The following is an 18,848-nucleotide window of genomic DNA, read 5'->3' as shown; positions in this document are numbered from 1 at the left end:
GAGAGGTAGATGGACCTGGGGTAAGTGGGTGACTAGGAAAACTGACCTGTTCTCTCCTAGCCCTGCAGTGGAATTTCAACCTTTCTTTGGCTCTAATAATTACATATTGCATTTAGCTTAGACATCCACCTATGTACTCCATGTGACCTTGCTGGTATAAAACCATATTCATAGATGAAGAGAATTCACCATCCTGGTTATTAGCCTCATTTCTGCTTTCACCTTCCCTTTGTAAACTCTCATTGTTCCTTCATCCTGTTTTCTTTAACAACTTAATATTTTTGGGTGTATTTTATCTTTTATGCATTTATATGAGCTACAATAAATCCTTTCTGGAACTGGAAAAATATAAATAAACATACGCATAACTAATGTAGGAAAATGCTAGCACATTTTTCTATGAGGTGAGAATACAAGTGATATTATATTATTTTTTCAGCTTTATTGAAATGTAATTGACATAAAACATTGTGTAAGTTTAAGGTGTAATGAATTGGTATACATATGTATTGTGAAATAATTACCATAATAAGATTAGTCAACACATGCATCACCTCACATAATTACAATTTTTTTTTTGTCATGAGAACATTTAAGATCTACTCTCTATGAATGATTTTAATTGTCTTATGGCTAGCCTTCTGCATTTCCAAGTATATATATTTACAGTGGGCATGAATTCCTTTTCTAGTTAGAGGGTTTTTTTGTTTGTTTTTTTGTTTGTTTTTACCAGTTGCAGTAGAAAATATTTGTAGCAAGACTGATGGAGTTTTCCAGCAGAAAAATATGTAAGGGTAGTAGAGAAAGAAGACCAGAAAGGGGTTGTGGGACTTAGTCTTAATTTTCTTTTCACCATGGGCTTCTATGAAAATGTGGAAAGTACAGTATAAATATAGTGGTTCACTTAAACGGTTTAAAAAAGAAATGCTATTCTCTTGATATTTTTCTTCTGCATAATATGATAGGGCATGAAACATAGTTTAAAGTCAGTATAAGTATAGTTATATATCTTTTTTTTAATAATTGCAGTGCGAACAATTATATAGATCTAATATCATTAACATCATTTTAAAATCACCTATGCTTGGGTATTTGGGTTGTTTCTACCTGTATTTAGCTGGAATGAAACTCTAAAGGTTGGCATTGCCAGGTCAGAGTGTTTGTAGCCAATGTGATAAAATATAAATACTTGTCTTTCATCTTCAAGATCTACAAGACTCAGACGATCTTTCTGCCTCCACTCCCCGGGCGTCATTGCACCCTGAACAGTTGCCTCGTGCCACTTTGTGTATCTGCTTCCCTCTAGGCCACAGATTTCCCTCCCCTCACAGTTTCTGTAACCTGACCCTGGGTTATCTATTGCAGCAGTCCCCAACCTTTTTGGCACTAGGGACCAGTGCTCCAATGAGAATCTAATGTCTGATGATCTGAGGTGGAGCTGAGGCGGTGATGCTAGCTAGCACTGGGGAGTGGCTGCAAATACAGATGAAGCTTCTCTTGCTCACCAGCCTGTCGTTCACTTCCTGCTGTGCGCTCTGGTTCCTAACAGGCCACGGACCAGTACTGGTAGCGGATCTCTGATCTAGTAGTTTTCCCTTTATCTAGCAGTCTTGCCTAATAATGATTGAAATCTGAATCAGTTCTTTCACTTGAGGGTTGTGAAATGGTGTTATCTAACCATTTGGTCTTTCACTGATTTTTTTAAAATTCAGCAATATGCAAGGAGGAAGACCTTTTTCGGAATCAACAAATTCAGTACAATAAAAATTTTAAGCCTGAAAAAAATGTGAGACAACAAGATTTTTATTTTAGTAGTTCTCAATAATCTGTACTTTATTGCACAATGAGAATAAAGGGTAAAAAAAATTTAATTCTACAATCTGACTTCTATGTAAAATTTTTACTCTACAAGACAAAGAAGGCCACATAAAATCAAAAGCAGAATAATTTATTTGAATCCATCTTTCCTGGAACAAAAAAAATGATAAGACTGATTAGTCATTTTCTTCAGTGTTTTACAAGTCTTTTCAAAAATACCACTGGTGATTTACAACCTAGGAAAAGGCACAATCTTGTTTTTGAGGCAACCATCATTATTCTGTGGTACAAATAGCAAGAAGGAAATTTAGGAATGAAATAAAAAAATAAATACAGTAATCTTCACAGTAATGAGAATTAATAAAACAAAACCTGCTAAAAACTTTCCAAATATAGTTTGCACCTTAGTAGGCCAAATATAATAGTGTCAGTGTTGGTGAAAGTCAAAGTATTAGAACTAATTGAGCCTTCTAGAGAAACTTGATATACAAAAAGACTAATTGGAAAGTCCCAGCCTTTTTTTTCAGTCAGCATGATAAAGACTATCCACTGAGGACGTTTTCCCAGCCATGCTTCTCTCTAGTACAATGTTCTTGTGTGTATGCTGGAAATCTCGTGGTCCAATTTTTATGAATGACTAGTCTGCATTTAAAAGGATTGTGATGAGTAAGAGGTATCGGGTTTGAATTCTTCACTGATTCCGATGAATATACATTTGCACTGTTTTTCCTCAAAATGTTCCTTCATTATTTCACTCGAATGCGCTGCTTTGCCCATGAATGCTCACCTGGCAATAAGACGTTATAAGATATATAAAATATTATATAGATTACCTCCAAAGGATTTAAGGAACCTTAAATCCTTTCATTTCTTTCCATAACTGCAAATAATGTGTGTTTTGAACTAGTGCAGAAAAATTACATTTATAAACCAATAAGTATAAAGAGTAAGCAGTCACTAAATTCCTTAGATAATTTCCTTTTGCAACTAACGGTTTACTTACTTGAATGTCCTGTTTTTAAGATATTAACAGACAGTCTTGGATTCAAAACAAACTGTGCCAAGAGCTTGAAAAAAGTCTACAGACAGCATTTAAATAAATGCAGCCATAAGTTCAAATAAGAAATAAATGGGCTGAGCACTAGAATATGAACACAAATCAACTTACCAATTTGTTAAACACCAGTCCAATTAGGTAAAAGGCACATGTAGTAATGAAAACAACACTGCCAGAATAGTCTAAGAGCCAAAGAAAAGCATTTTTTTTGGCTGTCTTTCCTATCTCAGAAGCAACGGACAAATAGAGGTAAAAGAAAGCAGTAAGTTTATGATTCTTTACCCAGAGCTGGCACATTCACTTTGGGCATGGGGGATGGGAGAGAGTCACTAACCACATGCAATGCTGCATTATTCATGAAATTGATCTTTGAATTGAATTGGACCTAGAGCATAAAACCACATGCAATCAGGAGAGAAAAATGATCTCTGTATGTTTAGGTCATGTTTATTCTACTGGTGAATATTTTTTCTACTAAGGACTACTAATCCTTAGTTAAAATAAGCAAACAGGAACCCACTGAGGTATGAAATCCTTTAAAGACTGAGTCTTATTTAATCTCTATCCCTAGCACATAGTTAATGTCCTGGAAATTTTTATGGATTGATTTTAAATAAAATAAGTGCAAAACAGTTTCTGATGAAATAAAAAGACATTCTACTTGTTTGTTTTTAAATTTTAGAATAGGGAACATAAATCTGTATTTAAGGAAAATAACACTTTTTAAAATGTTGGCTCCCCTTTGGGATGAGTTGGAAGAGAGAGAGGAGGAAATATTTAAGAAATATTCACGAGAAGGGAGATAATCTTACAGAGAAAGAGAAGAAAGAGAAGAGCAGATTCAGAGAGGGAGGACATCAAAGGATGCAGGTAAAGGAGGAGAGAGTCACAGGAAGATTAAGACACACAACGGGAAACAACGACTCAGAAGACAGAGAAGTTGGTGAGAAGAGAAAAGCCAGGGAGATGAGGAGGTCACTCTGGCTGGGGACGTGAGGTCGTGTTCTTGGGTTGACTGCCTCTTGAAGGAGCATGTCTTCAATAGCAGCTTTGAGTAGTCCTTAATGTGCTTGAAAGTGAACATTTCTGCTTTATTTTCAACCTTCAAAGTTCATTTCTAAAATACAGTTTTATATTTATATGTGAGGATATTGTGCATGTCTGAAAGCATTCTAGTTTCAGAGGGTGATTTTTATTTTTTTTAATTTAGAGATGAGGTGTTTTTTGCAGGTAAAAATCAACCTAATCCCTTTATTTTGTTTTCTGAAATTGTAGCTGTCATATTCCACAGTTTAAAATCAGCATTTATTTCATTATTGGGAGGCTCGAAAGATAAATCTGAAGTTTTCATTTGGTTTGTTTGCATTCTAACTAGAAAAATAGATATGTAGAATAAAGGACACGTAGAAAAACAAGTGAATTTAAATAGGATGAAATTTTTAACTGAACACAATCTTAAAATTAGGAAAGAGACATACTTTTAAAATTCTTTCTATTCCTTGTATTTAACAAAGGAAAATATCCCTTAATTTTCTATTCCAGAAAGTAAAGAGGGTTAGGTATCATTTTAGAGAGTTTTTTAAAATTGTCATGTATTAATATTCCACTCTTAATGTTTTACTAGATTAAAACTATAATGCTTTAAAACGATTTTCTTTTTAAACCAGAAGTTCTTAGTTCTGTCAGGGTCTGCTTCTAATTTACCTGACTCCCATGTCTCCAAGTTCCCTGGGACAATAGGAATGCATTGATAGGGTCCTCTGAGGTGCTCTTGACAATTACTCAGCCTTTAAATGACTGCATAATCCCCCAGGACTGGGTCTCCTCCCTGAAAGTGATTTCCCATGCATTCATCACTGCTAACTGTTATTTTTGGTATTTATCCAGAGGTGTGCATGAATTACTTTTCTAGAACTGTTTATTTTGCCGGGGGCGGTGGTGGGCGAGAAGTTCCTGTATGTGGTTATTGATGTTCTTTTCAAAGTCAATAAATGACAAATAAAAGAAATGATGGAAGATGATTTGTGGCAGTTATGCCTGCCAGCAGCTATAGCCCACACAAAAAAGGGAAGTTCATTTCACTATTTTAGAAGGCTGCAAGTTTAGTTTCTCCAAGGCAGGGAAGGTTGGTGACTCCTTAGTGAGGTTAACTGGATAAGTGGTTTCCTGGCATTGGCCTTGCTAAGGTTTTACCCTCTCGGTGGGAGGCCACTGTCCTTCTATTCTCACTGTGTTTCTCACTGTGCTTTTATTCACTTGAAAGCAGACTGCTTTGAGTCTGTAAGGGGTTGGGCATTTGTATGGTGACAGCGTTGAGCACATTTTGTAGGTTTTTTGTTTTGTTTTGTTTTCTTGGTCCTATTTATAGTGACAGATCATTGGCTCTAAAACCACTATTGCCACTGGGAAATTCTTAAGACAAGCAAGGTGGCTTGAGAACTGGCATGACGATCCCTCTGATGGCCAGATATGGACTCACTGGAGGAAAATGCTGGATCCTAAAGCTCTCCATTTCTTCCACTGGCCCAAGCTCAGGGCCCTAGAAGATACTTGTGTGTTGTTTTGTTTCTTCAGATTATTATCAGGTGGGTAAGTATGTACAGAAACTATAATTTCCCATTTTAACATTTTTCTTCTGAGCCTTATAATAAACTCTAGGGAAAGCGGGGGCTGCATGCCGAGCCCCTCCAAACTAGGGTCACCAAAGGCAAGTGCATACTTACTCTAGACGGTCTTGCTGTTGGGCAGGGATGTGCTGAATAACTTCGTAAATTGTATTGTGCAAATCTTGCCCCGATACGCCATCAGAGGCTGGAACAGACCGACTTGGCATCTAGAAAATGTACATTAAAAAAATTAGCAGACTAATAAATAGTATTCCACATGTTGCACTGTTGAAAACAAGTGGAAGTGGTGATGAGTAGAGAATTTGAATTGTTTATCTTCCCTACAATGCTCATTTCCTCCTTGCTACAGTTTCCTGCACTTACCCTATGGTACTTAGTGCAGCAGCATAGCTATGAAGTTAGACAAGGAATAGCTTGACAAGGCTATTATTATTTTTTCTTCATTTAAGGAAAAAAGCTAGCAGTAATGTAAAGGACATATAATAGAAAGAAAAAAAACAGCAAAAGAGAAGATATCAGGACAGCTTAGAGTCAGAGAGCATGTATTATTTTTTTATATTACATCTTGATTACCTTTTTGACACTATTTGCCAATTACATGTGCAAGGATGGTCGAAAAGAAAGAATGATGTACAGCCGAGAGCCCTCGTCACATTGCACTTTAGTAAAGACAGTGCCAAAAAATATAGACCACACAAAGTGAGATATTTTTGTCTGAATGTAGCAGTGGGCTCTAAAAACTAAAGGCTTAGATGAATGTGGAAAATCTAGTAGTGTATTTCTGTCTAGTAAAAGCCAACATGTATTTTATTGAAACTGAAATTCATGTTTTATTAACTCCCATTCCTTGCATTTGATAATTTTCTTCTTCCTATAAACATTGCCTTCCAATTATTTAGCTAAAGTCTGGTTCCTCTCCTTATCCCAAACTCTTCCTATTTTCATTATACGTCTGATCACTTCCTGTCCTTTATATTTAGACAGCTCACCTAGAGGACTCTGTTCTTGATAAGTCATCTGAAAGTTCTTTATCTCATCCCAGTTTTACCTGCTAGGTTATATTGGAACATCTTAGCTTTATGTTTTTCTGGAAACTGCCTATTTCCATTCCACTTGCTAAAGCTCTCACGGGCAGCCCTAGAATACATGATTCATCCTATCATTTGTGTGTCAAGGAGATTTTGGTTTATAGTTTGTACTTGAGATCAACTTTCTTTGGTATGGAGGTGTTCAGGGGCTATGATAAAAGCAATCTATAGATAATAACTAACTTACCTAACTTAATATTAGAGCTGTTAACAAGTAATAAATTTGTTCATGCCATTGCTGTCTGTCCAGCTTCTGAAAGAGTTGCTAAAGTGAAATGTATAGCAAGTAGAGGGAGGAGATGATCTTGATTTTTAAAAACTCAGAAAATTACTAATTCAATTTATTTCCCTTAACTTCAATGTTCAGATCTTGGTTTCATTATTATTTTTCCTTCTTCTCAAAGCCATTGCATTTGGCTGCTAATCTTCACACATAACTGCCATTCTGGCTTCTCATCAGACATATCCTCCTACCTATCTGCTGGTCCTCATCGACCTCCTTTGGTTGTTGGTGTTGATTTCTCACTTTTTCTCAAAGCACCTGGCACCACCAATGAAGAGCCTCAGCTGATTCCTTAGGAGTTTTCAACTTTGGAGATGGGCATGTCTCCAAATTAAGTTATTCTACTTTTGACAGAAATAAGCGGGGCTTCTGATATGTAATGATAGCACTCATTTCTCTGCCTCAAGTTTGTGAAGACTGTAGCATTTTCAGCAAATAGAGGTCCTCCCAATAAAATCTTCAAACTGAGTACTAATTAGTCATAAGGCTAAATTTAAAGTTTCTTACACAGACCTCACTCTTGTCTAATGTATTCGTAGGAATAAAAACTGTGCATGACTGTAAAGAAACTCCTGACTTCAAAAATTCAATTCCAAGTCTTTTCAGTTCTTCAGTTTTCTGCTCTCCCATTTAACAACCACACACCTGAGAGGGGTGCTTTCTGCCATGGTGAAAAGCTGTTTGAGGATATTGTTTTTGTCTTTTTGGTTGTAGAAGTGAAGGGTGAGCCAATCTGGTCTGAGACCGAATAGGGCATTGCAAAGCTTGTGCAATGCTGTTCTGCTCTTCATCGGTGTGATGTGGGCACAGTGCTACCTACTCACCCTTACAGAGGATGAAATCCCACATTGATCACATTCATTTGTGAAATAAGGTCTGGGGCCAGGAAACTTACTGGATGAATCTTATATTGATAGAATTCTCTAAACAAGTAAGGTAACTAGTCCCTAATGCTAGTTTTAAAAACACCCAGAAGCAAGTAGACTGTTTATGGCCCTTTCCTTAAGTGAACTAATCGTAGGGGAATAAGGAAGCCAAGAAAAGATTGGTCCTACACAAATCTATAACAATGTGAATGAGCTGAGTAGCTCAGAGAAGCATTCTGCATGTGTGTGAAACAAAACCGATTGCTTTAAAAGACCCCGTCATTGCAGACTGAAAAATATGGCTTCAATTGTATAAAAGCGTCCCCTCTCACGTCTCATGAACCTTTAGACTAAAAGAAAGCTGTGAACTTGCATACTTTGAGTTTATACGGTACCTTTCTTCTGAAGAGCATAACTAACTTACCTAACCTAATATTACAGCAATTGTCTTTGCAATGTCTCAAGAGATATGAGGGGGGAAATGAAGGTGAAACTGAGGGACAGATATTTCAGTGAAGTGACAGGTTGCAGTCATTGAATGATGCAGAATGATTTAAACCGGAGTCTCCTGATTTCCTATTTTCTCAGTTTTCTTGACCTACCTAGTTGTTCTCTCTTCACTGAGCTTACCAGGCAATGTTAATGAATTAGTGTAACTTCCGTATTTTTTTGCTAGCCTTATTTCTAAAGTCTAAGACAGATGCTTTAGCTCTCCTGATCCAGCTACACCATTCATTACAGAATGAGTAAACAAACACTGCTGAGGGTAATGTAGCCATTTGACCACAATGCCCAAGCGCTTAAATGAGTGCTGCTTACACCTCTGGTGAAGCAGAATTCTACTTCTTTGCTAATCAGCCACAAGGGAAACCAACCCTGGGGACACCAGAAGCATCCGGAAAAGCAACAAATTCATATATTCCGAAGTCATCTAGAGCATCTTCATGGCCTGAAATGGAAAACAGGTATTACTTACAAACCAAATACCTCAACTTGCTATTGTGTTTTAAGCCTTTGTAAAACTTATCTTTTTGTTTGCTTCAAGTGGTATGTGTATCAAAACAATTTAACATTTCCTAATCCCCTACAGTCATATTGCCTCTAAGTGGTGTTAGAAATCACTTCTTCTGAAGCTGAGAATTGAAACTGAATTGGGACAATCCTCTTAGAGGCTGATATGAGGATAGTGTATTACATATTCAAATAAACACATGTGGGCAGGCCTGTCCTTTGAAACTTGGGCAGTTACCAGAGATTTAGGGCCACCAAGGCTTCGCCCTGGTAGTCAGAGCAGCTCTTAAGCCACCCATAGTATCTACTGTACCCTGCTAGATCTAACGGAGATCACTAGGACTAATAAAAATAGATAAATAACTATAGCTACTCATGTATACAAAATGTAATACAGTACAATGCTAAGATCAGTTAAACTATCATCTGAAAAATGGCATGAGTGGGTGGCCGGGAGGAACCAGATGGTCTCTCTGGGGCCTCTCCCAGCTCCGGCATTCTATCATTTATGAGAAAGGATTAGGTAAGAGGAAGAAGTCTCGCATTTAGTAAGCAGCCAGGAATCATATTAGGCACCCCTTATACATCATGGTGTTTAACTCTCATAGCAACCCTAGGGGAAGTTATTTTTGTTATATAGATGAGGAAGTTGATGTCAGGAAAAATAATCTTCCCAAGGCGACATTGGGGAAAAGTGGCATATATGGGACTGAAACCCAGCTTTGTGTGACTCCAAGGCCTGAGCAAAAGTCCCATCGTTAACTTATAACAACTCAGTAAGGAGTCAGTGGTGACGGCAGTGAGGGGCATGCTGGGGACAAAGAAGCCCCAAACCTGGCCAGCCTCCCTTTCCTCTGTTCCCTGGGATGGAGCTGCCAGCTTTGTATCTGCCAGAGGAATTAACAAGATGAGAGAATCCTGGGCATTTTCAAAGTAATAATAAGATCGGTGGAACAGGATTCAGCAGGATTCAGTGACAGTGGGCAAACGACTTCTCTCTCAGACTTACTTAGCTCTCATGACTGTAAAATGGAGTCAAGTACCTTTCGCTCTTAAGATTACAGAATGAAATTTAACTATGGGTGGTGAACGCAATGCAATATACATATGACATATTATTGAATTGTATACTTGAACCTATATAATTTTATTAACCAATGTCACCCCAATAAATTTAATAATAAAAAAGCGCGCTTATCTTACAGACTTGTGTGATTTACATAAAACCAATACAAGTGATAGCACTTTGTCAAGTGAAGGCACTATTCAAAGGTAAAGGATTGTTAGTATTATACCAACAGTACATTATATATAATAATGAATGTCAATGATATTAACAAATGAATATACATTACATTGATAATAGCCCCTTTCAGCCTGGCCATTACCTGAAAATGTTCGTGCTTTCCTGTAGTCTGTTTCTGGCCTGAAAAGACAAATTGGCATTTCTGTCAGTCTTAGTAACTGAGGAAAAAGCATTCAAGAAAAAAATTATTTTCATAGAAACGTATGCATTACCTGCCTTCTAGCTTTTGTTTTATAACTAAAACCAAAAGAGAAAAAAACACAGTAAGATACTTTTTAGTACATATATAACACAATTAAAATTTTTTTTCTAATTTTAACCTACCTTTGTAGGGTTGATATTTTTTCCATAAGAGAAGCAGACACATGGATATAATCAAAAAGAGTGATATTCCAGTTATACTTGCTAAAGGGGACAGTGATTTCCCTTTCTGTGGAAGCTTTTCCAGTCCTAAATGAAAAGACAAACATATTTTAATATTTTATTACAGATCAATAATAAATTGTAGTTTGACTTGTTTATGCTTTATCTTAAATGAGACACTACTACTGTGTGTGTGTGTGTGTGTGTGTGTGTGTGTGTGTGTGTGTGTGTGTGTGTATGAGAGAGAATATGAATGGAGATGAAATAAAAGGAATGCAGTTATTGGAGAACACACACTAAACTCTCTAAGGATATTTGTGATAGGAAATGTGATGAGCTGTCCAGGATAACCCTGATGCGTTGTACTAGATATAGCAAATAATTCCTGTCATATTTTTCGATAGTGTTTGCCACAGTTTAACTTATATCTGTTTGATCTCATTGTATAGAACATCCCCAGTTACAAGGTTGGTCTTTCTCTCCTTCCATCTCACTCTTTTAGTATAATTCAGGTATGTGAATTGAGGTGGTATGTGATTAAAGGTGAGAAAGGGGAGGTATTTATTTCAAATACACTATTAATTTTTGACTAATAAAGAAATTGTAATCCCTAATATACAATGCGGTTTGATTGTCAAAATACTTAAAGTCCCACCTTGTGACTAAAAATCACTTTGTTTTGCAAGTCATTTCTTTTATTAATATTTCTGTATAAAATCCAGTGCTAATAGCTAACGTTTGCCGAGTACTTATAATATAACAAGTTCTGTTCTAAGAGCGCATGATACATATTGACCTATTAAATGTTCACAACAATCTTATTTGGAGGTATTATTATTATTATCCCCTCTTATATATGAGGAAGCTGAGGCTTGCCAAAGTCGCTCAAGTAATAAGTGACAGAGTCCAGAAGGGACCCCAGGCTCTTGACACTTTGTTGCTGCCTCACTTTGATGTTATTTTAACAGAGCTTATTAACCAGGGCAATGTTAACAGTAGTTCCAGACGACAATATGTTTAGTCATACAGTTAATCTATAACGTGAGAAGTAGTTGTGATGTCCAACAAATGAGAGTAACAGGTGTCATTCATGTTACTGTGTGAATCAGAAACTGATGATGTGGAAATGAATCAAGAAGTTGCCTGTCTCTGTCCAGCTTAATGTTGTAGTGAAAGTCACGGGTGGGACATCACTTCAGTTCTGCAGTGGCGGGAATAGCCTGGAGAATCCGGGTGCGGTGAAGAACATGGTGGCTGCTCAGCTCTGCAATAAATGTCCGGCCGGCACCTGTCATCTTCTGCTATAAAACTTCTGCTGAGCCTTTTGACTCTGAGGGTCTGGATTTTCACATTAGTAACAGTTCTTTAAGTTCTCTTATAGGTCTGATATTACATAATTTGGGGCAGCCAGAGAGTTTTACATGAAGTTTATTATGTAAATAGGACACTATATGCAGTGGCATGCTAGTAACCGAGTCTCAGAAAACGGTGCACATATATACATACAAAGTTACAATTTTTATTGATTTAAAGGGTGTATAGCACATAATTTAGAAATAATAATAAAGCACAATACTCTTTATTTTTAATTTCACATAGCTAATTGATTCTCATGCTTTTGTTGAGCATAATGTGTGAGCATTATGTTTACATGAAACCAAATGTACATGTCTCCCCATTTATTTGGTATAGATGTATTATATCAGTAATAGTGAAAATAATAATAATAATAATAATAATAATAATAATAATAATAAAACTAAAGCACCATTTCTAGGTGCAGATAAAGAAATAGTCTTAGAGAAAGTAAAATATTGGCCACAGTCAGTAAGTCCTAGAACTGAGACTGGAACATAGGTTTTTTTTTTTTCTGACCGCAAGTACAGTTTTTTTCCTGTTAATCTGTGGTCAGAGAATGGTTTTGTAATTGGCAGGTAGGCTCCTATATATTCAGTTTTTTCTCTAGCCTTTTCTAACATCAGACTCTCCCAATTCTTCATAGCCAGGCTGCCTTCACCAAAATTTAATAACTTCTCACTCCTCAAAGAAATATTCAGTGCTAATTTATTCTAATCAAGTTTCTGCTGTTTTACCCTGAGAAAAACTGCAGAAAAAACATTTTAGTATAGTCTCAAGTCTCAGCTTTTTTTCCTCCTAAACTTGAGATAATGCTAATGATTATTATTCAGAGTACTTCTCATCCTCTGGTGAAGTTGCATTCTAGCATACATCAGCTCTTTGCCAGGCACCTCCAGGATTCTAAGGCCTGGTAGTAGGTTTAATATACAATGAATAGGTGTCTTACACTAGATAAGACACATCTTCTCCTTCATTTTTAACTTTTTGTCACTGTCCTAAAATGACCAGTTTTGCATATTCTGTCCTACAGAACATCCCTCTCATTCCCTTTACCATCACTTCCTTATTTTTTCAGACTCCTTCCTCATTGCCCTCTTGCCTCTCTTCCCCTGGCTCTGTTTGCCCTCCATCAGAGAACCAACCACCCTGTAGTGACCAGCTCCTATAAGCCCAAAACCTTGGCTCTGGCAAAGACCAAACATCCTTCCCCTGGAGATGAGAAACAGGGATAGACCTTTTCACCGAACAAACGATCTTTCCTGTTAGCTCCCTCTCTCCTCTAGAACATCCTGGCTCTCAGCTCTTAACATGGCTTCATCCTGTTTCAGAATACACAAGATTTACCAGGTCCAGCATTTGAAATGCACTCCCGCAAAATAAAAAGTGCCAAATATGTCAAGGAATCAAATCAAGGGGCATGGTTGCTATAGTCTCAGCTCTAGGCAGGTGTTTTTAGGAGAGATAGACTTCCGGAAGCACAATTTGAAAATAAGACAGAAAAGATATTCTGACCTCATTGCCACAGAGAATGATTAGGGATCCTGAATGTAGTTCTGGACACTGACAGGAGCCCCAGTCTTCCTCCTTTCTGAGAGATTTCTACTCTTTAGCACATAGCATGCCATCCTCCCTATTATTTAAACACGATTGACTCATTTACCAAAACCCTAGTGCAAATGCTGTTTGCCCCCTCCTTAGGCAAACAAATAAAATGAAATAACATATTAAGTGCAAATATGGGCAAGAGGTGTGGTATCCATGGTATCGCAACCCAGCTGTTTGAGAGACTGCACCCCAAACAGGACAGCCATATGCCACCAGTCAGCATGCCTATTTCTAGATCAGGATGGAGTTCTGAGATCTCTCCCATCCAGTCTGTTCGCTGATTATGCTGGTTGATTCATGTTCCTATGTTGATGAAGGTGCCATATGGGAGAGCATGTTATTTCTACACTGCATCATGGCCCCATCTGACAGACACACTTATATGCTAGATGCTCATGGGATGTCACCTAAGGTCTCAGGATCTGGATGTCAGAGCTCAGTTGTTTTTTCTTGTGGCCCAAAGTGAAATACACCTTTTGGACATCTTAACCCAAGTTTCCAGGTACATGGAAGAAATTAGTAAACTCATTTTCCTTCCTTGGGTCATTTTCCTAATATAAATAAATATAAAAATGATAGATTTATCAAGATCACATACAAATTGAAAACATTTCTATATGTCTAAATCTCAAACTACAGCCATGTGGACCTTGGGAACTCTAATAATTTATACATTTGAATGTCATCATTCAATGTGAACACTGCAATTCTAATCATAAATAGTTTCATTTTAGGTACACAGTGCATGGCTCAGTAGTAATTTATACACCATTGCAATTTAAAAGTAAGAACACCTGCATTCAAGGAAGCCCTTAAATAAGATAAGAAAATCATTGTTTTTTCAAAATACAGATGCTAATTTAGTATTTTAATTGCTATACTTTCCTTGACATTTATATTCTAGATATTTTTAGTTATAGATATTTCATAATTCTCATTAAAATGAAACTATACACATGTCATAGACAAACCAGAGTATGCCTTTGTATATAGCATAAAATTAGCTAAGATAGTGAGAATATACACACTATCCTGTATATGTTACATATCTTTTAGAAAGACTATAGTCTTATTGATATGCTCAGGCAGAAAGAAACATCAAGGGAAACAGTTTATATAGTGGTTAAAAACAAGGGCTTTGAATTCAGATATTTTATCATTTACTAGCGGTGTGAGCTTGCCCTGTTTTCTTTAGGATATCTTCACTGAGACACAGAAAAGTCAAATTAGATGTGAATCAGCCCACAGAGGTGGAAGGCACCATCTGGTCTAGTCTTATACAGGCAGGAAAACATAGAGCTAATTGTCACATTCTCTAGCCTTCCTCTCCCCAGTTGAAAGTCCCCAATAAAACTTTTGATTCTTTCCTGACCTCATTATTTTCTTTCCATATTGATGACATTGGAGTCATCTTAGACTCCTTTTCCCTTTGCCCTCCATACCTTATTGCTGAGACTTTTGGTTGGCCACATTCTTTGCCTCATTAAAAATGAAGAGGTTAATAAGAAATAACTTGATTCTGGTAACACTAAACATAACTTGGTTCTGAAAACATCTCAGAGGCAGGTATTTTATCCCTCAAAATCATTTCAAATTCTCCACAGATCTTAATACAGATTGCTCATCCAAATGGATGGTCAGTAAGTGTTCAATTAATAGTTACAAGTGATTTCCTTTCCTTTCTTTCTTTCTTTCCTTCTTTCTTTCTTTCCTTCTTTCTTTCTTTCTTTCTTTCTTTCTTTCTTTCTTTCTTTCTTTCTTTCTTTCTTTCTTTCTTTCTTTCTTTCTTTCTTTCTTTCTTTCTTTCTTTCTTTCTTTCTTTCTTTTTTATTGTAGGCTGGTGTACACATAGACTGCATTGCAGTGATTTATTCATTTGTAAAACTTTTAAGAAATAAAATACTTAACAAAACACATCAATACTACACATTTTCTTTGCCATTTGTTACTGTTTTAATTAAAGTTCTGTGGGTGTTTGGAAGGTGGAATATAGCTCTAAAAACCAGAGAGGTCACTAATGTTGACAACCCGAATCCCTCTGAAAAACTAAGCACCTGCTCTTCTTATTTACTATAACAACAAATGCTTGTTCTTTGTACAGGTCTAACAGGTTTTTTAGATTTCACAGAAGGCAATTATTTGATATTAAGACTGTAGTTGTCTTTGAACCTTAGTAATAAGATCTTAATCAAATATTAGAGGCTTCTGATATTATGAAAATACCTTGGCTCAATATTCATGGAAAAAATTTAGGTAGTAGTAAAAGCTTCACGGCAGTATACAACCACATATTACAACCATGTTTCACTTGCAATAAGCATGAAGAATAAGTCTAAGATGACATCCAGATTGCTGATAAACTATTTTATATGCTTAATTATGGCTTGCTTCAAAATCATATTTTGGTTACCCACTAAGGTAAAAAGCTAGTTAAGCCTATTAAAATTTTAATAAAATAGAAAGCAAAGGATGTACCTTAGCTGCTTACATGCCTGCTACCTATATTAGGTTGTTAGCATCTAATAGCAGGAATTATTTTTTCAAATGACATTCTTAATGCCTATCCCAATATTTGGCCCACAATGGGTGCTAAATAATGAAAGAATGAGTGCCTGATTTATATCATCCTAAATACATATAGGCTTTGGGATCTATAAGGGAAATATATTATTATTTACTGCGCTAATGAAACATAACTCAGGTAAACATTTAGAGCTGCATTGTCCAATATGATAGCTGCTAGAAACATGTGGCTATTTACATTTAAATTAAAATTAATAAAGATGAAATAAAAACTTTAGATCCTTAGTAGCCATATTTTAAGTGTTTAAAAGCCAAGTGAGACTAGTGGCTACCATATTGGATAGTGCAGATATCGAACATTTCCTTCATTGCAGAAAGTTCTATTGGGTAGCACTCTTCATATCCCACCAAGCCAGTAAATAAATTCCAAAATACTCAGATGATTTTGCAGATATGAGTAATCTCAACTTTAAGGAGTCCTGGGAGTTCTATATATAAAGAAATATATAGTCCCCAGCCACTATATGTTTCTTTATCAATCTATAGTTTTGTAATAGTCTTATAATTATTAATGGCTCTTTAAGAGATTTTAAACAAATTTGGAAGGCAATAGAGAGAGGAAAAAAACCTAAGTGGTTGTCACACATGTGCTTGCTAAATGTTCACATTCTCAGATCCTAGCTGTGAGGTCTTGATCCAATAGATCAGAGGTGTCATAATGAAAATACATTATTAGACTGCTTCAGGTAATTTTGATGCACATGGCCCAAGGGCTACAAACTGAAAAATTTAGCCTAAGAATTACCAGGATTATATTCTTGTCTCCTTTATTCAACAAAATGTTCTGACTCTTTCTTTGTTATAGGTACCAAAGCTATACAGATAGAGAAAGAGAAGACATCAGCGGGGAAGGTATTAGTGGTGGTACCTGTTGCAAGCTTGTTCCTTCACCAATCATAGGCACCCTGAACACCACTGCTCCCAGGCGTTCCCCAAGTGCAATCTGGCTTGTCTTTGTCTTCATGCTAAGGTGAGTCCAGGAAGGACATGACAGTAGGAATAGAAGTATACTGATAGTAGTAGAGGAAGAGTAAAAGGGAAAGAAGGTAGAGGAGAAGGAGGGAGAGGGGAGGAAAAAGAAAAGAGAAACAAGAAGGAAGGAGAGAAGAGAATGGGTTTGAGAGATAGGAAGAAAGAATGGACAAACTTTGTGATCAGGCAGGGCAATAAGTAAGAGAAAAGAGTCTGAAACGGCTTTTGGATTTCTAGCCAAGGCTGGTTGATAGTAGGGCCATTCATTTAAACAGGGAATACAGAAAGAATAATGATTTGGGGGAAAGAAGATGATTCAGTTTTGATGTTTGGATCTATGTGCTGCCTCTGGTACTTCAAAGTAAAGACATCCAGAAGGCAATTGAGTATAAAGTTTTAGAGCTCTAAAGATGTAGATTTGAGATCCACCAATGTTTCATGAAACCATGGGAGTGGATGAAATCATACAAGAGAATAAAATCATACTGCAGAGAGAGAAGAGGAAACTCAGAAGGATGGGAAATTGGTGGGCATAAATATTTTAGGCAGTGATTCTTAAACTTTTGTGGATCCATGAGCCTTCTGAAAAATCAAATGATTCCTAGAGAATGTCAAAATTCATAGACTTATAAAATTTTGTAGTTTTCCAGGTATTGAGACCTTTTTTGAGAACTACAGATTTCAGGTGTTTAAATTATGAAAGAGGAAAGGAAGCCCATGAAGGACAGTGAGAAGGGGAGTCAAATAATAGGAAAACGAGATTTCCAATTCATGGAGATTTATTCATCTGACTCAATGCAACAGTAGATATAAGCCTTTTAAATGAGTAGCCTGCTTCTCTTATATTCCTGTTTGTAAAATCAGGAGAGCAAGAATACATATTTAGAAATACATAATTTTCTGAGTTCTCTCTTCTCATTGCCTCAGAGTTAGCAATTGAATTCCTTCTCTATTCTGTTTTGAGTTTTCTTTCTTTGACTCATAGAAGCCATGGCTTACTTAACTCAGGAAAGAGATTCTTAGAGTCTATCAACAACCCCACGGTGATATTCTCTTCTGCATAGGTATAAAATAGGAGCAGAGTAAGGCCAGCATGCTTTTGTGTTTCATTGGGATCCCTGCCTTTTATGTCACACTTACCTACAGAAGTGATGATGACTGTGAATCGAGTTTCATCTTGCCTTCCAGTGACATTGTTGTAAGCACAGCACACATAGTCAGCTGTCTTCTGGGCTACTTTCTCAGATGCAACTTCCAAGTGAGGCCCATGCTTAATGACATATGTTGTATTGTCAGTCCTCTGGATCCAGGAATAGGTGTTGGGAGGATACGAATCAGCAGAACAATCAAACAAAACGGCTTCTCCAATGTCAACGGTAAATACTTCCCCTACTTTTAGTCCTTTATCAGAATTAACTCGAAGTCCATAAGGTCCATCTGCATTAGTTGAAAAAAATAAGGGAGTAACATAAATAATCTTGACATAGTTTATAAATTTTGTAGAGCTTAGCAGCATTTTGTTTTCTGTGAAAGTCTTCATGTTAAACTTAGGCAGATATGTCCTCATTTAGACTCCCAAAAAATGATAAGGACCTAAAAACGTTTAGTCTGATATCCATGAAAATAGCAATTATTTGAGATGTGACTGAAATAGTGAAAGCCTTGAAACTTAATATATACAATTTTACAGACACCATCATCATCATAATTGTGGTTCTAAGCTTTTGAGTAACATATTGATGAGTATGCAATCTTGTTAGACAAATTCAATCTTTCTGAAGCGGTAATTTCACTTGAAAGAATTTTAAAAACAGATTATGGCCTCTGTTTTCTCTTTGACAATCGTATTTTGAGTATTATTTATTTGTTTTTCTCAGTGCTAGGATATGTCATGGAAATGTTTATAAAAT

General features: G+C 36.5%; 1 protein-coding gene across 3 annotated transcripts in view; it reads right to left on the bottom strand.

The window, feature by feature from the left end:
* Window positions 1–2,344: 2,344 nt before the first annotated feature.
* HEPACAM2 (HEPACAM family member 2) overlaps window positions 2,345–18,848 on the bottom strand; it is a 35,682-nt gene continuing 19,178 nt past the window's right edge. For 2 of the 3 annotated variants that reach the window (XM_039878286.1, XM_039878288.1), the window contains 6 exons: window positions 18,079–18,375; window positions 10,381–10,506; window positions 10,269–10,293; window positions 10,139–10,176; window positions 8,615–8,688; window positions 5,595–5,708 (listed from right to left, as the gene is read on the bottom strand). In XM_039878286.1, the coding sequence (XP_039734220.1) occupies window positions 5,595–5,708; window positions 8,615–8,688; window positions 10,139–10,176; window positions 10,269–10,293; window positions 10,381–10,506; window positions 18,079–18,375 (674 nt within the window). Of the gene's footprint in view, window positions 2,606–5,594; window positions 5,709–8,614; window positions 8,689–10,138; window positions 10,177–10,268; window positions 10,294–10,380; window positions 10,507–18,078; window positions 18,376–18,848 lie in introns of those variants that run through there. The other variant, XM_039878287.1, reaches the window with a different exon arrangement.

This window comes from Pteropus medius, unplaced genomic scaffold (genome assembly GCF_902729225.1).
Source record: "Pteropus medius unplaced genomic scaffold, Ma_sr-lr_union100, whole genome shotgun sequence".
In the NCBI taxonomy this organism is placed as follows: Eukaryota; Metazoa; Chordata; class Mammalia; order Chiroptera; family Pteropodidae; genus Pteropus; species Pteropus medius.
This window is presented reverse-complemented; position numbering and strand designations above follow the sequence as displayed.